This window comes from Syngnathoides biaculeatus, chromosome 8, assembly GCF_019802595.1.
Source record: "Syngnathoides biaculeatus isolate LvHL_M chromosome 8, ASM1980259v1, whole genome shotgun sequence".
NCBI classification, from domain to species: Eukaryota; Metazoa; Chordata; class Actinopteri; order Syngnathiformes; family Syngnathidae; genus Syngnathoides; species Syngnathoides biaculeatus.
In genome coordinates, this window is record NC_084647.1 from 26,867,556 (window position 1) to 26,893,774 (window position 26,219).

Below are 26,219 nucleotides of genomic sequence, written 5' to 3' on the forward strand. Positions count from 1 at the left end.
ATGGGACACACTGTCGCTGAGATAAAGAGAGCTAATGGTCGCTAGTTAGTGAGACCTTCCCCATTATGAAGGCTGAAATGTATACTTACTCGCTCCTCTGTTATGTGCCAAAATACCATGTTCTTTAGTCACTTTTTTTGATGTCTAACTCCACTGTCTTATACTGTACCCAAAGAAACAAGGCTCACCCTCATTGGGGAGAGTGGTAAGGGGATGGCAATTGTCAGGATTGGGTTGTGTTTATATACCTTAAATAGTGGCCCAATTTTTTTTTTTGTCAACCTTGAGGACTGCCTAAAATTGGGATTTATGCCTTTATTTTTACAAATGTATTTAAATGATGTATAACATTGGGCACTGTAAAATTCCAAAATAAATACTAATTACATTCAATAAAAAACATGCCTTGCCGATCTTTTTTAAAAATTTTTATTTTGATCTGGATAAGCAAGAAAATTATATTTTTTCATGAAAAAAATGCATCAACACGTGATGTATTAATCACCCACTCTCTAGCAAGGCTTTCTTCTTCACATCAAATCATAGTTTTTTGTTTTTAAATCTTTTTCAGGTCAGTGTTAAAGCCATATCGTAAACTTCGGCTTTACAGATGGCAGCCACATCTGCACTGCGGGCACACAGTGTAACTAATGACTTTCTCCATGACGCTTAGGCTATTATAGTAAAAAGTAATTACAGCTACCTACTGGAACCCCCTGAAATTTTTTTTCCCTTAGGGGAACTAAGGCTGTACTGTACCTCTTTGTGGTCCTAGTCTTATTTGTATTTCCAGCCATTAAACTTTCACGTTAGGCCTGCAACCGTGAGATTTGAAAACTGTGATGTCAAAGCATTTATTTTCATTTATTCAGATGTGTCAGGTTTGTTTCATTAAATGATTTGATCTCTACATTATGCATCAAACAATGTGAGGAGGTGATTAGCATATGTCTTGTGACATCAAGGATGGCACATGGGCGCACATAGATGGAGATGAGATTTGTGAGGCGGAAAACGTTTGACCTGGAAAATGCTTTAATCTCCTACTCAAGAACTATGACGTTTGATCTGGATTATCATGTTTACCACTTTATGGGTCTCAGGGAAAGTCGTTTGTTTTGCACCCTCTATATTGTTATGCAAAACTTTGCTTTCATCACAGTGAGGTCATCATTTTGAGACACTTATATTGGCTTTTCTTTTCTCTCCTGCAGGTTTCCCAAGAAAGCAAACAGGTAAGATATATATTATATTACTTATATTACCGCAGTCCTATGAATTAAGACTAAAGTGCCCTCCCCCCAACCCTTTCACTTCCCCTGCCCAACTAACTCGCATGTATACACACACACACACACACACACCGCGAGGGACAAAGCGGTCCCTTTTCTAAGTGCGGACCATCACTGCCTTTCACTGTGAACAGAACAGTGGCCTTTCACATTTGGGGCCGGCATAGGCAGCAATGGCCATACATGGCCTGCCGAGGTCCAAGCCAGAGTGTGGCCTTGTGGCACCCCCTCCTAGGAAAAGTCCTTTCTCAGGCCTTGGTCAGCAGAGCGGATCCACATCTTCTCTGGCTGTCACATTAGACACCATGATACACTCGCGGTGACTCATCCACATTATTTTCAGTACTGAAGTGAATAATTCCTGCTTCTGTGTGGCAGATTACAAGACACACAACTTCATTTTCTATTTTATTTTCGACTTTCTTTGTATATTTCGATTACTTCGGTTTATCCCAACATCTGGTGAAAATTTCATGTGAATAGCACTTTTGAAAATATATTTAGTGAGAAAAATGGTGAGATGTTAAGTCTGTTTTATCTCCCAAATGAACATTAGGAATTCCAGGGTTGAGCTGTGATAGAACCTCCCCTTAATTGTTCAGGCAATTTTAAGTAACAAGTGAGATCGGATAAGGAATTTAACCACTTTAAAGTGGAAATCCAGTTCTTGCATTAACAGTGTATCCAATAGGTCATGTAAAATGTACCCTATTTTCACAATGTGATGTTAAATGCTCTTTCATTTAATAATGTTTTGAGAAGATTTTTGTGGACAATTATGAATTTTCAGGGGTGCTGCCATTTTCGCGTGTCACATGATCTGCGTGAGCGTATGTGACGTGTACCGTGCCGTTCCAAACGCTGGATTACATGGGGCACCATTATGCCCAGCGCTGATTTCTCAGATTTATCCCCATCTGATGAAGAAATAGCAGTATCGGTTGATCGGGAAGACGGAGGAATACTTCCATACAGATTTGAACCTGTGGTTGTAATTAATGTTGAATATTCGGCTGGTTCTTCAGATGGAATGACACGGGGTCTGACTACTCGGAGGCCTACGTGTGACATAAGTGCGTAAACAAAGCCCCCCGGGAGCTCTGGGCCGGCGAACATGGATGGTTCTTTGGACAGGAATGACGCGGAGTCTGACGAGCAAGCTCCGGCGGTAGCCACGAGCCGAGGTTCCAGGCGGCGGAGGCCACCACCGAAGGCGGGCCACAACCTCCGGCGGCGGGCCGCGAGCTGACCTTCGACATCCAAGGAGGCCTTGAGCCGAGCTTCGGTGGCGGGGGAGGCCTTTAGCCTAGCTTCAGCGTCCGGGGCTGACGAAGCGGGTGGCGGCGGCGGGCCACGAGCCAAGCTTCCAGGCGGTAGAGGCTGTTAGCCCCGGACGCCCAAGCTAGGCTAAAGGCCTCCGCCACGGGCCGAGCTTCCAGGTGGTGGAGGCTGCTAGCCCCGGACCCCCAAGCTAGGCTAAAGGCCTCCGCCGCCTGAAAGCTCAGCTCGTGGTCCGCCGCCAGAGCTCGCTCGTCAGGCTCCGCGTCATTCCCTTCCGAAGAAACATCCGCGGCTGCTGGCACGGAACTCCAAGGGGCCTTTTTTGTGCACTTATGTCGCGCGCAAGTAGTCAGACTCCGTGTCATTCCGCCCGAAGAACCATCTGAATATTCAACATTAATTACAGCCACAGGTTCAAATCTGTATGAACGTATTCCTCCATCTTTTCGATCAACCGTTACTGCTATTTCTTCATCAGATGAGGATAAATCTGAGAAATCAGCACTGCATTTGTAACGGCACAGTACACGTCACATACGCCCACGTACATCATGTGACTCGCAAAAATGGCAGAGCCCCTGAAAATTCGTAATCGTCCACAAAAATCTTCTCAAAGCACTATTAAATGAGAGAGGATTTAGCATCACATTGTGAAGGGTACATATTACATGACCTATTGGATACACTGTTCATGCAAAGCAGTGGATTTCTCCTTTAAAATGATCTAACACAACCCAAAAGTATCATGATCATAAGAAGCATTTGACAAAATTCAACATCAGTTAATTGGTTAATTACTTTTAAAGGGTATGTTGAATGAGGTATGCCTGTCAATAGTCTCATTCATCAAGGTCATTTCATTCCAGGGCATTGAATCGATTGCAACTGGACTGTTCTGTTCTTAGAATACATTTATTCTTTCACCCAAGAACGCTTCATCAGCTCATGTATTGTAGCTAGCTTACTTTGGACAGACTAGCCAGAGTTGAAAAAAAAAACTAGTTGAAAAAACAAATTATGAAACTTGCTCAAATGAAACGTGAAAGATCTTCAAAGACAACCAGAACATACTAGATGTGATCAATTCAATGCACTGAGAATGGTAAGGGTGCCCCTGTTTCCATTTAAGTATTATATTGAGGATAACCTCACATTTGTGGGGTCACATCTGGCATCATGTTGTTATTCAACCAAATAATGCCTGTGTTGATTTTAACCAAGTAGCGCCTCTATTTTCTTTCAAGGCACATTCAATTCTACAGCCCCAACCATATTCTTAATTAATTAGCTGATTGATTTTAATACCCAATCCTAATACTAAGAAACCACTGGTATGGGAAAGCTAGCAACTTTTAACCTTACTATGTACCTTCTCGTGAATAGTCTAATTTACTTAAAAGTTTCTTAAGAGTAAGCTATCATGAAAAATTTGATATTTTTTTTCGTTTTGTTTGTTATTTTAGAACTAGCAGCATTCTCAGCAAAGACCACCCCCCGGACAAGAAACCTAAAAGTGACAAAACCTCACTTCCCTCAAATGAGTTTGACCCAACAGGTAATGTCACACTCACAGACAAGTGCTTGTTTTGGTGCAGTTTTTCTTTGTTTGTTTCTTTATTCAGCCTTTTCTACATTGCATCACTTCATGTAACTGTCTTGTTTTGGGTTTTTTTAACTCTGTCCCAACTATTTCACTGTTGTTACACAAAACAGTAAAAACCTGCGTGCCGCTGGCAGTCTACGCAAGGCAGCTAATGCCGAAATGTTGTGTTCCTGATGCTATCATCATATCAAAACTTTAGTGCCAGTGTGGTTTGGTTTGATCATCCGTGATCTTGTTCAGTCAGTCTCTTTCAAATTGATCAAGTATAACACGATGTGACATGGTTACATTACTTTAAAATTCCTTTGCAGCTGCTTGTGTTTTTAATGCTTGTTGAGTCCTTGCCATTTTCGATGAGGTGGCACAACTGTAGAACTTGTGCGTTTCGATGCCTTCAATGCACATTTAAAAGCAGAGGAGACAAAGCCTCTAAACCCGTTCGGCACTTCAGCGTGGTGTTTTGGGTAATGAGATTTTTTTCCAAGTTATGGTAACACACTCCGTGTGGTATTTGTCTTTCATTTGGGCAGTACGGCTGAAGTTTCTGGAATCAAAATGCTCCGCACCACATGATGGATTATCTCTGAATGATGCAAAAACACGTGAGCAAGATGTGTTCTTTGGGAAGTTCCAAACAGTCTCCACTATCTGTCTGTATCTCATACACACAAAGAGCCACATTTTAGTGAAACGTTTGAAAATGCAGTCTACGCAGTGAAACTAAAATGTAAAGCGTAATGCTACAAATAACATTTTCCTTTTCTATAGGTGTGATTCTGTCCAAATTACTCTTGAACTTTCTTTTGAAATCAAATTATTCTGTGACTTTCTTCATCACATGTACTGATAATTTAACCCTTAAGTGTCAATGAATCAATAAGAACTGTTCCTCTGTACAATGGGTGTATGTGACACCAAAAAGGCCCATGTGCCACATGAAATGTGGACTAATCTGATCCAATTTAAATTAATCTGATTTGACACTAATCTTGGAACCAAGAAACAACGCTGAAGTCCATAAAAACTGAAAAACAAACAATCTGTAATCTAATGGTTGTGTGCATGCCATGAATTTCTCACTCCCAAATAATACAATTGTACGTTGCAATCTCATACAGTGGTCAGACCATGTCTTCAACGAGGATGTAAACAATGATAATAAATTAGATTATAATAAAGAGCATTTAAGTTAAGAGGAATTTGATTTTGTCTTTTTCAAAATATAGTACTTTTTATCAGCCTCGTTCCATTGCAAGCTTCTCAATCGGCACCCATAGAATGTGGACCCCAAGGTATTTTTCTTGTAGTGAAATATGAACCCCCGATAGAATATGGACCCCAATAATATGCACTGAAATGTTAATTAGTAATAATGATGATGCTAATAATAATCACCGTCATAATAATAAATGTGATTGTGATCATGTACAACAAAACAACAGTTGGTAAGTAGAACTTTTACTAACACCATCACTGCAGCTAGTTTTTTTTTTCTCAAAGGTTGAAGGAATCTCATTTGTGTAAGATCTGGATTCTTGATGTCCTTTTCAAGAATATTAATACCAACATTTTTTGGGTGAGGGTAAGATCTGGGTAATTATGGAAACTATTCTAATTAGTTTGATGATTAAAATCACAATTAAGAAACATAAGTTTTAGCTGATTTGAAAACAGTATTTTTTTCAACTTCCAAAATTCAGATATAACTTAAGAACTATAAAAAAGTAAATGAGCAAAAAGGAAAATAATTTCTGAAGGTAATAGAAATAAAAAAAAATAAAATAAATGCAGAATAAAAACATTAGCACCACCTTTTTATTGTATTTTATTGTATTGTATTATATAAGAAAGCTCACTCTTTAATTATTTTGGCATTTAGCAAATAGGAAAAAACTGATAATTGTAACTGTCCTAAAAGAACATAAATTCAGCCTGATTTCAAGTCAGACATTAAATGCAACCTTTAGTCATGTTCATCTTGGGAAAGTAATTTTAAGAAAGGTGTTTTTTTTTTTTAAATCCCTTCATGTGTTTGAAACCATCAAAGATGAAAATAAGAAAAAAATTACTTGTTCCAACATATCACTGTCGGGAAGTCCAACCATTGCTGTTCAATTTCTCCCCCAAATTATTTATTTATTTATTTTCTTCCATAATTGTTTTTCTCCCTCATGATTTTGTATTTCGTGTCTTTCCTTTCCTTTGTGTTGGTTGTTCTGTTTGTGTGTATGTGTGCCTGCCATGCTGTCTACATGGTTGGGGGCTGTGAGTAGAAGCTCTGGTGGTGCAGAAGAGTGGCAGCAGCAGTTTGCTAGCAGAGGGGAAGCCTGAGTCCTGTGGTAAGGATGCACTTGCAGGGTTCAATGGTGTGACATCGGTACATGCTTCACATCCATACATGCTAGTGTGAGAATGCCTTTAGATGAAGTCAGCAATTTTTGTACAGAACCAATTCCAATGACATTGGGACATTGTGTTAAACATACATAAAAGCAGAAGAAAATGCAATAAATAAATTATATAAATGAATAATAAAACAAAAAACATCATGAATGAAATCAGTTCCAGCCTATATTTTATTGAATACACTACAAAGACAAGATACTTAATTTTCAAACTGATAAATGTTGTTGTTTTTAGCAAATAATCATTAACTTTGAATTTTATGGCTTCAATAACTTCCAAAAAAGCTAGGAAGGGGTCTATGAATTTATTATTTATGCATACATGGTTACGGCACATGTTTTGCAAAATATTGTATTGTTTTTGTTTAACCCTATATCACAACTTCATTGGAATTGGGTTTGTATGAACTACTCATGGATTTTTTTAAAGAACCATTTTTTCAGTCGACTGCATAAGGGTGCCTTGAAATTTGAACACCCTTGCTTACAAAATGAGAAAAATATGCTGTAAAACTTGCATAAGAACTCCAATCGTCATCAGAATTCCTCACTTAAGCGTCAATGGAGTAACAGCAGATTTTTATTTTTATTTGGGTTCTACTTGTTTGCAACACTTACCAAATTCAAGTACGGTTTAGAGCAGAACTTGGGAACAGAAGAAAATAATACACATAGGTTGCTATCCAAAACATTACAGCTGCATGATTTTTAAATAATTTTCACAATTATTTTGCTCAATTTTGCAATCACAATTAGTCCTCATTTTAGGAAAATCTTTATTCTCATTGCATTATGCATTCATTCGTTTTCTGAACAGCCTATCATCACTAGGTTTGCGGGCATGCTGGCGAGCTGAATTCGGGTAAGGTGGTACACCCTGAACTGGCCGCCAGCTTGTTGCAGTTTTATTGCATTACTTTTCTACAAACAAATGTGCACAGTTTTCAGCACAAAAATAATTTTAAAAAAGGCATTAATGATGGATAATCTAAGTTAAATTATTCAATTATTAATAACGCAATATATGTTCTCATACTATACATTCACAGTTTACATATAGTGTGCAAAAACACGCTATTTTTGTCTCACTGTCTGAGACCAAAATAGATTAAATCTCTTCTGTTTCAGGTCAGTGGGGATCACCAAACTTATTTACTTTTGTAAAATGCCACAGTAATGAGAGAGAGAATTTCTTAGACAATTTTATATTTACTTCGAGATCAAAGGTTTCCATACATTTCCTCAGTATAGAGTAGTATTTCCTCTGAACTACATTACTTGGGTCAAATGTTTTGGGTACGCTTCCACAAGCTTCTGACTGTTCTCTGCTGGAATCATGGCCCATTCCTCCTAACAGAACTGATGTAACTGAGTCAAGTTTGTCCACAAGTCTAGCTCATCTTTGGGTGGAATTTCCAGATGCTTGAAGGTGCCACATTCATCTGTTCAGACAATTATACACAAGCATCAACATCATGGGAATGTCCAGCCATCACACCGCTAAGGAAGGAGACAGGCTTTGTGTCCCAGATTTGAACATTTTTTTCGGCCAAAATGAGCGAATAAACCCCAGAACAAAAAGCCAAAGACCTTGTGAAGATGATGGATGAAGCTGATAAGAAAGTCTCTTTATCCAGAGCGAAATAAGTCCTGCACTGACATGATCTGAAAGGCCACTCACCCGGATTGAAGCCTTTACTCGTATCCATCCATCCATTTTCTGAGCCGCTTATCCTCACAAGGGTTGCAGGAGTGCCGTAGCTTATTCCAGGTGTCGATGGATAGGAGGCAGGGTACACCCTGAACTCGTTCCCAGCCAATTGCAGGGCACATGGAGACAGTCAGATTCACAATCAGACCTAGGGGCAATTAAGAGTCTCCAATCAATGCATGTTTTTGGGATGGTGGAGAAAACCAAATTGGGCGGAGAAAACCCACGCAGGCATGGGGAGAACATGCAAACTCCACACAGGGAAGGCCGGGGTTTGAACCCAGTCCTTAGAACTGTGAGCACAGTGCTCTACAACTGCACCACCGTTCCTCCCCATTACTCCTAACGGTCCTTGTAGACCTTAGATCACCATACCGACAGTATGCATGAAAGTCACTGCATCATATTGTCGAGCTGTTTTGCTGCAGCAGGAACTGGAGCTCTTCATATAATAGACACCATCATGAAGAAAGAACATTACATGGAGATATTAAGCAACATCTCAATACATCATTCAGAAAGCTTAGACTTAGATCTGAAAAGACATGTGCAAGCAAGGCAACTGACAAACTTTACTCAATTACACCAATTCTGTCAGGAGGAATGGGCCTACTGGGTTTCCAGTAGAGTACTGTCAGAAGCTCGTGGAAGCTTACCTAAAATGCATGACCCCAGTCATGCAGTTCATAGGAAATACTACTTGATACCAAGGAAATGTATGTAAACTTTTGACCTCTAAGAAAATAATATAAAGTTGTCTTTAAAAATTCTCTTTCATTATTGTATAACAAAATTAACCGACTGACCTGAAATAGGAGAGGTTTGGTCTGATTTGACTTCAGACAGGGAGACAAAAAATAAAATGTTTCTGTACAGCGTATGTAAACATCTGGCTTCAACTGTATGTGCTAAGATATGTATTAGTACAAAGGACAATCGCGAATTGCAACTTATTGAACGTAAATTCAGTTTATCCATAAAAAGTCAATAACTTTTAAGCACTGACTTTTCATTTGTAAAATTCCCATCAATCTTATGAATTGTCAAGGACGGCATGGCTCCATTGTTCTGCTTGATAACTTGGGGTCGCAAACAGTGAAGAAATCAACACTTCTTACTTACTCTTCCTTACTTAATTTTGCATTTTTAACTATAGTCAAGACAGCCTTCAGTCAAAGTCTAGGTAGCCACTATGACTATTGTTAATCGTATGCATTACGGCACTGTCAAACGGAAGCCTGGGGGTCAGATGCGGCCCACCACATGATTTTATGTTGCCCAAATCATCTGTCAACTTCCATGATTTTGAAAATCTTGACAAAAATTTCAAATTGTCATGTGTCGTAAATAATAACATTGAGATATTATAAGCATGTACTGTTACCAAACATGAACAATAGATCAAAAACCCATTACACTTGATTTCGGATTCCAAAACTAGTTACTGTAATTTCCAGCCTACAGAGCCCACCAGATTGTAGTGAATAGGCTACACGTTTTTACACAAGTGTCACAAAGGGAAGGCGAAGAGTGGATTGGAAAAGATGCCAAAGCCATGCTCATTTTGAAACTGTCATGTCATGCAGTTGCAAAAGATCGAAATTAAGTAATTTGGTGGTACAATATCCTATGTCAAGTACCGTATTACCCAGCCTACAGAGCACACCTGGTTATAAGCCTTACCCACTACATTTGTAAAGGAAATTCCATTTGGTACATACATAATACATTGAAACACGAGATATTTAGAAAGAAAGACGGTACACAGAAAGAGTTTTCAAAGTTTTAATGCTTTAGCTTAGCTTTACATAACAACACGGTAGCACGAACAGGGCTGGTTTAAAAAAAAAAAAAAAAAGCTACAGCAGCTACACAGTAGCAACACGGTAGCACAGCACTAACAACCAGTAAAAAAAACCACCTTAATCACTGAGATATGGGTGTAACACAGCAGAAACATGCTAGCGCGATGCTAACGCGGCACTAAGAGGGCCAGTTAAAAACAACATACCGGTAAAAATCAATGAGATGCGGCAGTAATACAGCAGCAACACACTAGCGGAGTGCTAACAAGGCCGGTTAAAAAAACAACATTCTGGTAAAAGTCACTTCCTCAGCACATATATTCCACTGGTCTCACTCTTACCTTTTCCTCTCGAGTGCCCCCGTTGCGGTTGTTAGAGAAAATGCACAAATTAGCTGCATCACCGCATAAGCCGCAGGGTTGAAAGCGTGTGAAAAAAGTCGCGGCTAATAGGCCAGAAATTACAGTAATCAATTTTGTGTGTAAATATGACTAGCCAGTTAAAGATTTGTATTGTTTCACAGTCATAATGACCCTCCTAGGGAAACCGAAACTACAATGTGTCCTAATTTCATTCTGATTGATTGATTGATTTAATTGATCATGATTCATTCTTGTAATTTCCATTGGGAGTGGCTCCAGCTGCAGAGAGGGCTGCCCAAGGGGCTCAATAAAGTGTTCACCCTCTGCTGGCTAGCTGACTAAGTTAAAAACATACTTCATATGCTACAAAGCCCACATTTTAAATATTAAAAATAAATAAGTAAATCTCAGACGAAATGTGTTTTTGTACAGTGTATGTAAATTTCTGGCTTCAACTGTATCTACTAAGATATATATTATGACAAAGGGCAATCACAAGTTACAACTTATTGGACATAAATTCGGTTTCTGCATAAAGGTCAATAAGCACTGACTTTTCATTTAGAAAATCCCTGACAATCAGGCTCATTTAACCCTGACAGCCAAAATATGGATGGATTCAAATTTTAGTAATTGTACAGCCATACCGGAGGATATCACAGTGTTACACATTTTAGTGCCATGCTAGCTAAAATCGATGCCCCATTTACCTAAGAGTTGAGCGCAAGAATCCATGGAAGATAATGGCCAGAGTGAAAATGAAAAAGTTGACAATTTGGAGTGTACTGCAACCTGGTCCATTCATCATTGACACCAGAGTGGTTCATTGAAAATGGATGTGCAACACCAAGCAAGACATTTTTAATCTTTATGGATGATAACTCGTCCTCTGCCGTGCTGTTTGTCACCCTGCTTATTGCACTTCGTCAAAGGGTGTGTCTAATTTTGGGTTATAATGATTAATCAAATAACTCAACTCGTATGGTTACAAACCATGTAAAAGTCAAATCTCTCCCTCAAAGCATCGCTGTGATCATTTAACACGCAAACATTAGCACTGCTTCCCAACACACCACTCATTTTAAAAATAACCTGGCTTGATGGGGAGAAGCAAGCGGGAAAGAGTGTGTAAAAGTACAAAGTTTGGGACTGTTCCATGGTTAACAAGGATGATAAAGTACAAAGATAGATTCAATAAAAATTAATATTTGACTTCTATAGTCGACAATGATGTTAACGGGTTATCCCAGTTCACAGCCAGTCAACTCTTCAGTTATTTGCTGACTCCCACGTCACTCACCAAGCCTTGCTTTCTAAAGCCAAATACACAAAGTCAAAAACACTTCAGTAGAATGTGGGGACGGTGATCCCAAATGGACAAAATAATACCTGCCCCACACGCGCATATGTCATTGTAGCAATAATTAGAAATATATACTTAACTACTTGATTCTCAAACTCTTTGTAGTTGTAGAACTATTTCCATTTATAATTTTCAAACTAAGGACAGTTGTTAAATTTTTTTTCACTTCTGTCATCGGTAAGCACATTACTTATAACATTGCTTGCGCAGTTCTCAATGGAACATTTTAAAATGGCAACATTTGATTCGAGCACATATTTCTTCTTCATTTTTCAATTATTTCCCATCAGAGAAATCATTTGTAAATCTGAATAAATCAAGGCATTACATATGTTCCATTCTACTGAACCTTTGGGCTCCTTTTATGATACAGAGGCTAGTGTGCTCTGTCAGTTTTAAATGTCAGTTTATTCTCTAGAGTCCATATTTCTTGTATTTCAGCAAAGGGTGCCGATAATAGAGCAGTTAAAGTCTCTGAATAATACATTAGTTTAGATGGATTGCCCTGATCATTGACCATTTCAGCACACAGAGTCGTCGGGGTTTTGTAAAGGCAGAGATAAACACAGTTAAGCATGCAAAGCAAGCAAGAGATAGATCCAAGCGGTAAAATCACACCAGATCTTTACTCCCATGTGGCTTAAGCAATTTGACATCCTTGCCTTCATCATTTCCCATCCCCCACTTTTCCCCCCTCATCCCTGTCTCGAGCTGCGTCATTCATCTCCTCCCACCAGCCTGGGACTTTTTACTTCCCCAAACCTTTCTCCATCTATTAGATCCCATTCCCTCCACTCACCAACCCCCACCTCGCGACTGCCCTTATTGATCCATTCACCTCTGTGGTCGATGCACCACTTGTCAGGAAATCCCAGACACACTAAGAATCTAGTTCAAGGGTCACACGATTCATGCTGGGTCACTGATGAATAACATGCTTACTGAGATAACATGGTTTTTAATTGAAAAATACTATTTCATTTTTGTTTTGCTCCTTTTAGAAATCTTTACATTCTCATTACATTCTCAGTTTTCTGTGCATTTGTCCTGTCAGTCCAGTCATTATTACCCAGACATTAGTTAAGCGCTAATCTCCTCCCACCATGCTAATGAAACCACGCGTTAAGAACCTTAGAAGAATCATTTCCCCCTTTAAGCCTTGAGAAAACGAGTAGTCTGGATCACTAGATCTCTTTCAGACAACCTCCAAAACAATCACACGGCCAGAGACATGCTCATTTGAAAGATATTAGTGATCATTTAAAACACATTTTAAAGATGTCTTTTTATATACCTAAATTTACAAATTTCATGTCATATCGAAAATAGTACACATTCTTTTCTAGACAGCACATAATACAGTGGATCCTTCATAATTGAAGACAATGACACTGTTTGACTTCCAATTTGTGTAATGTTTTCCTGAGTCCAAACTGTCACAGTCACAAGACCTTTATTAATGGTATAAGCAATGTTTTAAATAGAGTGGTCCCAATCCGATCTTTGTGATTGGACATCTGCCCGAGTCACATTTGAGCTAGAAATCTCCCAATTTTACCACTGTTAATACAACCAGTCTATCCCATGCTCCGCTTCAGCTCTATCTATCTATCTATCTATCTATCTATATCTATCTATCTATCTATCTATCTATCTATCTATCTATCTATCTATCTATCTATCTATCTATCTATCTATCTATCTATCTATCTATCTATCTATCTATCTATCTATCTATCTATCTGTCTATCTGTCTATCTGTCTGTCTGTCTGTATATATTCATTGTTCAGATACATCAGACTTAATTTCTTTGTTTTGTTCACAAAAATCACTTGCGTAAAGATCACATACAGTGAATGAAAAACACCATTTACTAGCTAATGAAAATTAGCATTGAACTTGTGGCTCTTACAGTTCCTCTAGAAGCAGTGGAACGACAAGGTTAATTCCCTTGTTTATGTTAATCTTTACACCTATCTGATCGTCTTTATTGGAATCTGTTGATAATTCTCATTTTATGCAGATTGGCTTCAATATCCTCATTCGCCACGCCGATCAATATTGACATTGTCCCCAAGACATTTACTTCACATTGCTATCATGGCCTGTATATTTGAATCTAAAAGCTAGTTTATTTCTAGTTTTGTCGCATGTATTTTGATGTGGTAATGTAAATATCTGATCCCCATTAGTGTTATTTTTTTTTTTAAAAAAAAAAGCATATCGGGGGCGTGGGACAGACAACATGTCTGAGACAGACAACAGATAATGCCTGGGTCTGACAACAAGAGAAACTTGGTCTTTCAGACGACTGCAATGAAATCTTGCATTCTGATACCACCACATCTTGTCTTTTACTTTCACTGGGCTAAATTTTTGTCAACTCATATGCGACTGCTTATACTTGTTATTGTGGCAACGACAACAATAGACCGCCTTGTGTGTATTACAAGAACAAAACTGAGAAAAACCTGTGCTGGTGCTCACCAGTACTTGGGAAAGGACGTCAATTCAAGGATTGCTTGAAGTATGTTCACTTATTTTTAATACGGTGTATCTTGCAAGCAGGCAACAATGTAGCGTTACAAGCTAGTGCTAGCACGAACGGCTGTATGTAAAAATGCTGGGGTTAGGTCAAATCATCCTCTAAAGCAGGGGTCACCAACACGGTGCCCGCGGGCGAATGGTAGCCCGCGAGGACCATATAAGGCGCCCATGAGGTATGTGTAAAAATACCATAGGCCACAAATTGTTAATATTATTTGTGCTTTAAATTTTGAATCTGACTTGCTTACATGAATTAAAATTTTAAAATACCTGTAATGTCATTTACTACAATAAATTAAAACAAAAATATTTTATGTTCGTGTTATGAACTGAGTCTGAAATGTTCCACAAAGAGGTCGCGTAGCCCTACATACGATCGGTGCTCACAAAGTAGCCCTCAGCCTCAAAAACGTTGCTGAGCCCTGCTCTAAAGTTTTGGTGTGTGAGAAAATAGCACCCATTATTTCTATGATGTATTGTAATGTGGGTTTGACCCGACTGATTAGAATACATGACCTGAATAGAGAATACTTAAGATACTCAATACAGTAAATGGAAAAAGTCACTAAAATATACACATAGCTCCACCTTGTGATGGAATCTGATCGGTTAGCTTTATTTTATTTTTTTTTTTTTTGTTTTAACTCGTTGATTGATGATCTTGCCATCTCTAGTAGTGGCTTGGGTAAAAGTTGTGGATTTCAGCTTTCTAAGTATTATTTGTAAAAGTATCAGCAGAGGTTCGCTAATATTGTTATTCCATAAACAAAGCACTGAGACCCTTACTTTTATTGATGAATTATGAAGTTATATGATCACAAGTGAAAACTATAATGGCATCTTATAATGGCACTGTTTGAAGACAGTATTTTCTACATCTTTACTTAGGATTTCATAAATTACAAGACAACTTTATATTTTTAAAAAAGTAAGCAAAATATGGAGATGTAAACATGAAAAATGTGAGACATTTGATAACGGCTGTTTTTATTTCCTCTTTCCTGTCTTTATATCACTTGCAGGTCTGGTCCAGCGATGTGTCATCATCCAGAAAGACGAAAATGGCTTTGGGCTCACAGTCAGTGGCGACAATCCGGTGTTTGTGCAGCTCGTCAAAGAAGGTGACACGAGACTCTCAACTATTCTCATTATTTTGTTCTAATAACTGTGGGGAAATGAGGGAAGTCTTTGTTGCCAGCACGCACTTGAGACGCCATTAAAGGTGTGGATTGTATATTTCCTGAGTAATTACTTATGGGCTGGATTTTTATGTCTAGTTTTTACAAGAGAGGACTTTGACAAGATATGTGGTTATTGGCAGTGTGTTGCTGACTGGGGAGAATGGTGTGGGTTGTTATCAGATCACGAAGAGAGAAATGTCATTGCTGTCTTTGTTTGGCTGTGCTGCTGTTTGCTCTTGGAGGCCCATGCAGTCATATCTGGATAATTAACATTGTCCTGATACACTGTACATTAGAGGTCGTAGAGACTAATCTACTTATTCTATTCGTAGACTTTACTACTCCACAATAACAGAGTGCTACTGCTGAAGTGAGTGCCCTGAAGGAAATAAGTCGGTCACCAATATGGATTTTAAATTGTCTATTTCTAAATACCGTATTCTCACGACTACACGGCGCTCTTAAAAGTCTTAAATTTTCTCTAAATTGGAGCTGCGCTTTATAATGTGGAGGACCGTAACGTGTCCGCAGAGTTCCAATATTTGTAACTGACTTTGAGCATTTTCTGATGTCATGCTGCTTATATCAAAGAAAAGTGGACGTGTGAGTGAACAGTATGCTGATGTTACAGAGGGAAGTGTGAGTTTGGGAGAGGACGCTAAAAACACGCTCCGCAGCAGGTATTTAATACCGATGTGTGTTTTGTGCAAAACATTGTTTTGGCTAACGGCCCCCCCTAAAATAGCACCAACGATGAGACACGCATACGAAGCACAGTTTAAACTGCAGGCTATCAGTTAAGCGCAGCAAATATGAACTCGGAGCTTGCCATTATTCCAGGAGGCTAGATGAAGGAATTACACTGCTGGACATCGTTGTGAACAGGGCATTCAAAGTGAAGTTGTGAGCGGTGTAGGGGCGATGGAGGATGGAGAACTTGCCCAGCTATTCTTTTCAGATCCAGAAGATGAGGACTTTGTTGGATCATCATTCTGATTGTATTGTTGTCTACTGGTTATGTTGTTTTGTTTGCTGTGGTGTCATGATTTTGGTTTGGTGTGAGACCGTGAGTGAGGATGGCACATTGACTGGTGACCTGCTTGCACTGGTCTTAGTGGAATAAAGTGTGAGCTTGTTCTTCTGCTTACAATTATAAAGATGCAATTGTGTCTCACTGTCTTGTGAGCGCCACAATGCCTGTGCCTAACAATACTGTGCGCCTTGTGTATGTATTAAATACCGAAATTACACCTCCAACTGACACTGCACCTTGAATAAGAATATGGTATCCACCTTTGGTAAATGAGGATAGACCAGCAAATCTATCACAATTAGCTTTTTTGGCCATGTACTCTATGTAAACAACACACGAGGAATTTGTCTCTGGTAGTTGGAGCCGCCCTAGTACGGCATACACATCAAGTACAACAGCAGACAGTCAGTTGAGAGAGAATTTTTTTCAAATTCACAGTTGTGCAAATGTTGCAGTCTTCTTGATTTAGAGCAGTTAGAATGCCCATTAGAGCGATAGTCCAGTGCAATGACTTGTGCAAATGGAGTCAAGACTTCAAGGAGTGCATGCAGTTTAAATGTTGCAGATACTCCTCAGTCGATTGTGCAAGTGGTGGAAATGCTACGAGAGTACGAGAGGCTAGTGTTGGTCCTAAACAGATGTGTAGATGGTGCAGAGAGGTCAGACTACTAAAGTGTGTGTGCGAATAATCTATAATATGTAATACTAATTGGCCCATCAGAATGTCACAACAACCTCGAGGTAGGAAATTGTTGCAGTTGAATTGTATTTTTGTAATTGTATTGAATGTTACATTAGCTGTTCAAGAATTTAATAGCAAGTCGAAAAAAGCTGTTGAAATCAGGTCGACACTTTTGATTGTCCTTTGCATTCGGAGTTTCTCGGTTTTTTTGTGCCAGCCCCACGCCAGGCTGTGATGGAGGTACACAATATGAGGAAAAAAGCCATGCTCAAGCATGATTTTGGGAAAAAATTGCACCCTCCACGATCAAAGTGGGATGTATAAGGAAAACTGAATTTTTCCACTGCATACACAGATCTGAGACTATTTTAAAACACAGATAATGCCCACCCTGCACCGTAGTGGCTATGGTAGACCTATCAGGACAGTACTGTAGTCTCAAGTGGGCCAAATTTTCAAAGCTACCCTGCCTGTCCCAGTGATAGTCACTATAACTGAGGATTGTTTCTGTGCTTGAAAAAAATTACATAAATATCGTGTTTGAGCTGTACATTGTTGGTGAATATAGATTCCTGCAAAACATGAAAAAAATGATCAGCCATTAGTTGACTTCACCTAGAGTATTGACCATTCTAAAAGGAAAACAAAGGAAATGTGCATTCTTCGAAGGCGGCTGTAGCTAGTATGCATGTACTTGCCTATCTGTCTCATGACACTCATAAAGCAAAGCAAAGCAAATGTATTTGTATAGCGCATTTCACACACAAGGTAAGTCAATGCCCTTTACAGGATTAAAAGTATTCAAATACATAAATAAAAACATTTGAAAAATTACAATTAAAACATCTTTTACTGCAAAAAATATCACTAAAATTGGAAGTACTCTAAACCGCATTAGAAAGAGTTTAAGTCTGTTGGCAACTTATTCCATTTTTATGAAGCATAATAGCTAAATGCTGATTCACCATGGTTACTTTGGACTCTCCACTCCATTATTTGACCTGAATCAGTCGATCTCAGACTGACTGGGTTTGTATTCCATTCGCATTTCTTTCATTTATTCAAGACGTAAGAAGTTAAATGGTTTCAACTTGACATGAGTTGTAAATGAGCCTGTCTCATACAGTTCCTAACTCCTTTGTTTGGGGTGGACGTGTGAAACAGGTCCTTTACGAAATATAACCACTCTTGTGGTACTCAAATAGCTGCTTTGGTCTGTCAGGGTAGGGTTTTTTTTTTTTTTTTCCCCGGCCTGAATCAATCTGTTCCCTTTCATTGTTTCTTTAACACTTTGATCGCTGTGTGTTTACCAGATGGAGCTGCAATGCGAGCTGGCGTTCAGACAGGAGACAGGATCATCAAGGTAGTGTCTTTATTTATCGCCTTCTTTATTTTTATTGCGGAAGTGCGGTGTTTCTTATCCAAGGTCTAAGCAGGGTGTAGGTTGCCACCTCAGTCACTCTAGAAATGTGATCATTTTTAAGAACCTTCAGAGTTCGGTAACTTACATAGTGGCGACAATGTGTTTCAGGTTAATGGAACCCTGGTGACACATTCTAACCACATTGAAGTGGTGAAGCTTATCAAATGTAAGTTATTTTTTAAACGAAAGGTAGGCAGTCTTTAGACTTGCTGTGGTATTGAAACATTGCTGAAATTAAACCTAATTCCCCCACCACCCCACCGACATTGTAGCGGGGTCCTATGTGGCCCTCACGGTACTGGGTCGCCCTCCGGGGCTTGCCCAGATCCCCCTGTCTGAAGCAGAGTCTGAAATGCTGGGCGTTAGCATTTCCTCTCCAAATTCGCCTGCAACCGAACGCCCATACAGTCCTCATGATCAGCTCGCCTCCACACCTCAATGGGTACTTCACTTTTTTTTTTTAACATGCTCTGTGAGCACACAAAATGGGAAGAGTTCTAGAGGTTTACACTGATTTCAATGTATTGTTTCAACTGCACATAACATCCTGTCCAGGCAATGAAGGAGGAGCACAGCAGAAACCCCTCCCCCAAACTACTGAAAGACAACCAGGAAGCTAAGAAAAACATTCCACAGCTGCAGGGTCAGCTCTACAAGGCCACCGGTGCAACACAGGTAGAACGGATCTCACCTGCAAACCCTCATGCCTTGAAGGGATGCAGTCAGTCAGTTTTCAAGGGACACGGCAGGCTCAAGACAAACATTAAGATAATCTTATTTGAGGATTAAGCTTCAATGGAAAGCCACTCTATTGTACCCTTACCACATTACCTATGCTGTTGTGTAGGCGGGTGGTTATTTACTCGTCTACAGAGAGTTGTAGTTTAGTGGAGTAATTGTTGAGTGTTATCAAATATATTTTTTAGATTTGTGCGGTCTACTTAATATTGTTGTGGTTGAAGCCATCTCTTGATTTTCCATCATCTTATTAAATAGTTAGCATAGGCTTTTATAGTTTTCAAAATGTTTCAATATATATTGCGCTGTAATGTGTTTCATTTGTTTACAAATGAATGTCTCTGTGGACCTATAGGAGGCTGCTCCAGGTGGTGATGCAGATGATGGTAGCATGTTTGAGACTGAGCACACTCTTTTGGTGGGAGATCAAAGTGCTGACTTGGCCTGGAACAGCACACCTGTAAGTCGATGCCTCCAACTAGAACTAAAATTCATTGTCTTGTCTTTGTAATAATGCAAGATGTCTATTCGAAATATAGCAGTGATTGTGAGTTGAAGATTATATATCTTACTATTGACAGATTTCTGGGTTTGGACTCGGCTCTCCAGAGAGTCTATGCCAGAGGGAGTTGTCCTGTCCCAGCCCGAAGAGCACACCCAGGAATAGCTTCAACTCCTGCCACTCCCCAGAGACTGAGGATGCCACTGATCTGGTACTTAAACATTGTAATCCCAACATTTGCCCTCGTCTCCTAAATGCCACATTAATCATTTATTTTTCAAAAAGAAAGCACTGATTCTACAACCTCGCACTGTATTGTCTCCAGGACTCACTGTCTCCCACCACCGTCAACAGTCCCTCTTCTCGCCTCATCTCACATATCATTGGAGCTGAGGATGATTATTTTGATTCTGACCAAGAGCAGGTAAGTCACTATATTGACATAAAACAGTGTAAAGGTCAGATGACAAGGATGTTACGGGATCAGTTAAAAATTCATATTTGCATCGTTTTTACATTATGTAACACATGAATATAACTTCCAACAAGTTTTCAACCATAGTTTACTCAAAATTATGTTTTTATGAGGCATACCAAGTCCTCCCCGAATATACCTGAAGCTCAAGATGGGGTTACTCTATCCATCGCAAGGGCTATCAGAAGTAACGTTACAATTGACCCCTCCGTACAGGGCACTTAACCACGCCTCCTGAAGTGACGTCACGCCACGTGCGCTCACGTAAGACAAACAGTAAAAATGGCAAATACAATACAATACATTCTGAACTGAGACAGACTCTATGCTTTTGATTTCATTCAAATCAACGATATATTATAGATTCTAAATACAATACATTCTTAACTGAGAGAGACGCCATGCTTCTGATTTCATTCAACCATTCACACGTAGCAATGTTATTCTAGCGGAGAACGTCTCATTCATTTATACGAGACGTGTATTAAAAATCAAATTTAGGGCATATCTTCGTGTAAACACCGTCTGGTTAAGCTTCTGGCCGCGAGCCAGCAAGAAATCAATACGTTTATGCAGTCCGATCATCGCTAAATATCGCTCAACAAAGAATAAGTGTGTCAATCGTTCACACGTAGCAGTGTTATGCCAGCGGAGAACGTATCATTCATTTATACGAGACGTGTATTAAAAATCAAATTTAGGGCATATCTTCGTGCAAACACTGTCTGGTTAAGCTTCTGGCCGCGAGCCAGCAAGAAATCAATACGTTTATGCAGTCCGATCATCGCTAAATATCGCTCAACAAAGAATAAGTGTGTCAATCGTTCACACGTAGCAATGTTATGCTAGCGGAGAACGTCTCATTCATTTATACGAGACGTGTATTAAAAATCCAATTTAGAGCATATCTTCGTGCAAACACAGTCTGGTGAAGCTTCTGGCCGCGAGCCAGCAAGAAATCAATACGTTTGTGCAGTCCGATCATCGCTAAATATCGCTCAACAAAGAATAAGTGTGTCAATCGTTCACACGCAGCAGTGTTATGCTAGCGAAGAACTTCAAATTCATTTATACGAGACATCTATTGAAAATCAAATATAGGGCATACCTTCGTGCAAACATATGTGTTCCGGTTGATATTAGATGGATTTAGTTGATGATGCGGTCTTCCACAAAGTTTGATCCATCGAAGGCATTTTTCGTACTGGGTCTTCGGTTTTGGAAAGGGTAGGAATCGAACTCCACCAACTAGCCTTTCAGGATACCTGTCGTCATTATTACAAAGTCCGTGACTACACCTCTTAACCATATTTTTTGTTAAATAACCCAAATACGCGATAAAACGCTAACTAAATCTATACTGGACCATTCAATATTGTCAGAGAAAATGGCGGGAGCAAAAACAGGCTTTGGTCTATGCAGATCTCTGGCCTCTGATTGGTCAGTGACGCGGATTGCGCAATATCCACGGAGGGGTCAATTGCCAAACACAGCACACTTCACACTATACGCAATGGCAAGCATCATGTTGGAATATGTGGATGAAGTGGATTTTCATGTACGGGAGCACCCAACTGAACTTGGCAAAGTCAACGCATACACGTTTGAGCCAATCAGACAGTGACGACGACAAGCAGCTAAGTAACAACTGTACAACAAATAGAGAGTGGTCACTGGTTCAATGTGACGGCAGTCACTCACATTTAACGGGCGCGATCATGCTCGCGCGCCAATGCACTCGCAAATCTGCACAGTCGAGCACGAAAAATCACGCGCGTAAAATTCGTTACGAGTAGAAAAAAATAGATATTGAAAGACGTCACTTATTTTGTGTAGTCTTGACATTAATTAACGTGTTTATTTAATAAACGTTGGTAACAAAACAAGCCTGATCCTAAACAATCAGTATTCACCCGGAAACAGGAAATGCAAGTTAACCGAACTGAGCATGTACGGAAGTGGTGCCAAAAGCATATGTTCCGAGCTGTTTCTCGTACTGCGAGCGCATTTACGTTGAAAGTCATCAACATAATGAGCCATGTCAAAGGAAATTCAGTTACACCAGGGGTGCTCAATGCGTCAATCACGAGGCAGTTTTGGTTGATCGTGTGATGGCGTGCCCAAAAAAAAAAAAAAAGATGTTCGACTATCATCCACATCGTCACTTGATTCAGGTGTGGCCAATACGCGGAGTGCACACATATAAAGGCACATTCCAGCAGGCCGGCCTCCGATTTACAGCAGTCGTGGCAATGCGCTCATGCACCTAATTCCGCCCAACCCCCATCCCCACCACCCCGCCGGTCGATCGCGAGAGGCTGGTTGCTTGAAAAGTAGATCTTGAGGGGGAAAAAAAAATATGGGTACCCCTGAGTTACATCGAAAACATTTCTGGGCTATAACACAGGTAATGGTTCAGTATCTAACTATAATAAGTATGAGATTGTGATTTACTTTGACTTGACCTAAATTCTAATTTTAAGCTAGTCTGTCCACATCTAAATCTTTGGTACCGCGTTATCTTGAAGTTGAAAATGTTTCCCCTCTACATGCTTTCGGAAGATATAGATAATCTACTGCTAGCTTTCATCAATGTATTGACAATAGATAGCACCATAAAGTCCGCGAGATTATAACAATACATCATGATGAAATAAAATGATTTGATTATATGAATATTTAGTTTTAGAATTGAATGTCTATTGACATCTTTAAAAATGTCTGTCTCAGTCTGTGCAGTGTCAATAAATTATGATTATGGTATTAGGTAACAATTACATACTCTGGTATAACAACTCAGTAAGTCATTTTAAGGTCTTGAGATTCCATCCCTAATCACATCCGCAAATTTATATCTGTGGGCATGACTGGTGGAACACACCCGTAAATTTATATCTGCGGGCATGACTGACCACACCCGTACATTTTTTATATGTGGGTGACTGTAGTATTTTTGTGTTTGCAAAATAATTTGGGATGAAAGTAACAAGGATGCCCTTTTTAAATCATTCTTGTTGGTCATTTTTTTACTTGCATCTCAAATGGCTGTATTTCCCATTAATATTTGACTCGTAAAAAAAAGATTTGGTCTGAATGGATTGCTTACCTTTTTGATTTCAATATGGAAAACTGGCTCGCTTCAATTAGCCGTTAATGATTTTTCGAGACCCAAGCATTTATAGTCACCTCACGTTTGGATCTTTTTGGACTTTCAATGTACTAATGTGAAGCAGAATTCACCAAACGTTGCATTGTTCACCCACCAATTGGGAACATGAGCGAAAATAACAGTTGCCAACTCACAGCCACACATCGGAGGAGACTTTGGTAGAAATAGAGGGTATTCTGAAGCTGGTACTGTGCTCCCATTCAGTTACTTCTTCATAACTGGCACGCAGCATTCAATGGTCAATCACATTTTGGCAACAATGACTGCAAGCCTTGCTATTTGATCCGTAGTTACATTGTAAATTAAAACTATCGTTGTTGACCACAACACCTTTAACTGCAGTATTTGTATAGTTTGGTGCCGGCTGCCCAGTTGCTCAACACCCTGAAATGGACTTTCAGCTAGGGATGGAAAATATTCACGTTTTAACAATACTACTTCTGTTACTGTAGGAATAATTGTTATCATAATTATCATACATTTGCTTCCAATAAAGAAATGCTTTGCTCTGCCCTAGATCATGTGGCAGCTTCCTAGCAGGAGATAGCAAGAACAAAAACATCTAATCATCAGAACTGTTAGAACTGCTGCCTGTTAAAGAAATGATACCACACATGTATTCAGCAATCTTCCACACATGCACACACACATGAACAATCATTTACACCTTGTTTCAAACTGTTTTGCTTGTCGTCTCCTTTTTGTAACATCCATGTAAATAAGGGGCGTCTCAAAACTAAATAAATAGAGGTGCTGAGGAGAAGATAATCAGAGAGTGCAGTGGTGAATTGTACGAGACAGTTCCTCTCCTATCTCCTCGCGAGACTTGAACTGGTGTCTTTGCTTCCTTTTTTGTCCTGTTTAATGAATGTCTGATTGGTGAACCTGACAGTTACCGATATTGATTATCGAGCCAGTACTTTGACTGTATTTTTCATCAATGTTTATTCGGGGGGGAACAAATAAAAATCAGAATGAACGGCTTTATTATTTAACCAAGCCTAAGCCTGACTGTGACAGTATGTCAAAAGTATGTCTTTTTATACACTCAGGACTTGAAATAGTAAAATAATAAATAAATAATGCTACACCATTGCTATCAATATTTTTGAGTACGACCATACATGTATATTCATAAGTTTCAGTGACATGCCAATAGCTTTTACATCATATGCAGTACTCGTATAAATTGTGTGCTCCTTGCTCAAGGAGCATTAGAACACGCCGCACAGAAAGTCTTTCCCGTGTCTCACTTGTCAGATAGGCAAAAGTACAGACTAAAGTACTGAAAAGTACAGTGGGCTTCTTTTCTTCCTATTCCCCACTCTATTCATTGATTCATCTTCCATTCCGCTTATCCTTACTAGGGTTGCAGGCATGTTGGAGCCTTTCTCAACTATCTCGGGGCGAGAGGCGGGCCACACCCTGATCTGGTCGCCAGGCAATTGCAGGGCACATATAATAACCAGCCATTCACACTCACATTCACAGCTACGGTGCAATCTAGAGTCTTCAATTATCTTACCCTGCATGTTTTTGGGATATAGTAGGAAACCTGAGTGCCCGGAGAAATCCCACACAGGCACAGGGAGAACATGCAAACTCCACACAGGCGGGGCCAGAATTTGAACCTAGGCTTCAGAACTGTGAGGTGGATGTGCTAACCACTCACCTACATTGCATCCCTCCCCGGTGAATTGTAACCATAATAGAGTCCTAGGTATATACAAGTAAATGGTTCACCTCTTGTCTGCGCAGCTTCACTGCTGCTCGTGGCAGCTGCAAGATTTAGTTATCTTGCTGGCAGTGGAGGTCCCGATGATCATAAGAAAATAGTTGGTACGGCAGCTGGTTTCAGCTTCTGCCTCTGTATCCAAGCTTTTTAAGAAGCGTTTCTCAAAACATGTCGGTTCAAAGTAATCAGCACAGTGTGGAATATTTGCTCTGGAGCCGAGTATGTTTCTTCTGTCGATTGATCAATCCTATCCACTGATCAATTATTGCTTTGGCACTTGGACCCCCTACCCCAAAAAAATACCCCTTTTGCTGCTGCCTCAACCATTTATACAACCAAATTCCACAAAATAAACCATCATGACATGAGCTAAACCTTACAACAACGAATATACAAGGACAGGAACAACAGCATAGAACATTAACGCACAACACTGAGTGAACAGTATGTTTGGCTTGTGTGACATCACATAGCCGGTCGGAGAGACACAAAGACTGGAAGGTGCAGGATCCAAAAAGCAGAAGGCACATTCTACATCATATTTTTTTTATTTTACTGTTGCATATTTGCTATATAATCACTTTAAAATGGCAGATGTGGTTTTTAAAATGGTTCTACTTAAAAATTTTAAAATCGTTGTCCTGTGACCTTTAACAAGCTGCTACCGTTCAATGTCCATATACTATTACATCTTATGTCTGTTCTTCATCAGTGTCCATGCCTTTCTCTTCCAGACAAATGGCCAGTTTAACCGTTTTACCAGCATTGAGCAGCTCAAGTCTCGACCCGCCCACCTCGCAGCCTTCATGCATCACGTCATATCTCAATTCGATCCAGCCCCAGTGGTACGACCCTCCGCACATTTTCTTTTTGATTTAGTCGTAGCTCTTTGTTTGTGTTATTCATTCATA

General features: G+C 39.6%; 1 protein-coding gene across 6 annotated transcripts in view; it reads left to right on the forward strand.

Moving 5' to 3' along the window:
- Nucleotides 1-26,219, forward strand: part of arhgef12a (Rho guanine nucleotide exchange factor (GEF) 12a) — a 71,526-nt gene that overhangs the window by 24,363 nt on the left and 20,944 nt on the right. For 3 of the 6 annotated variants that reach the window (XR_009796004.1, XR_009796003.1, XM_061826827.1), the window contains exons 2-14: nucleotides 1,215-1,235; nucleotides 4,037-4,128; nucleotides 4,707-4,778; nucleotides 6,450-6,515; nucleotides 15,393-15,491; nucleotides 18,580-18,629; nucleotides 18,798-18,855; nucleotides 18,962-19,131; nucleotides 19,245-19,364; nucleotides 19,783-19,887; nucleotides 20,009-20,140; nucleotides 20,255-20,353; nucleotides 26,043-26,153. Coding sequence is in view for 2 of the 6 variants with exons in the window: in XM_061826827.1 (XP_061682811.1) it covers nucleotides 1,215-1,235; nucleotides 4,037-4,128; nucleotides 4,707-4,778; nucleotides 6,450-6,515; nucleotides 15,393-15,491; nucleotides 18,580-18,629; nucleotides 18,798-18,855; nucleotides 18,962-19,131; nucleotides 19,245-19,364; nucleotides 19,783-19,887; nucleotides 20,009-20,140; nucleotides 20,255-20,353; nucleotides 26,043-26,153 (1,195 nt within the window). In the remaining 4 variants the exon portion in view is untranslated. The remainder of the gene's footprint in view (nucleotides 1-1,214; nucleotides 1,236-4,036; nucleotides 4,129-4,706; nucleotides 4,779-6,449; nucleotides 6,516-15,392; nucleotides 15,492-18,579; nucleotides 18,630-18,797; nucleotides 18,856-18,961; nucleotides 19,132-19,244; nucleotides 19,365-19,782; nucleotides 19,888-20,008; nucleotides 20,141-20,254; nucleotides 20,354-26,042; nucleotides 26,154-26,219) is intronic. The other 3 variants (XR_009796005.1, XM_061826829.1, XR_009796006.1) reach the window with 2 other exon arrangements.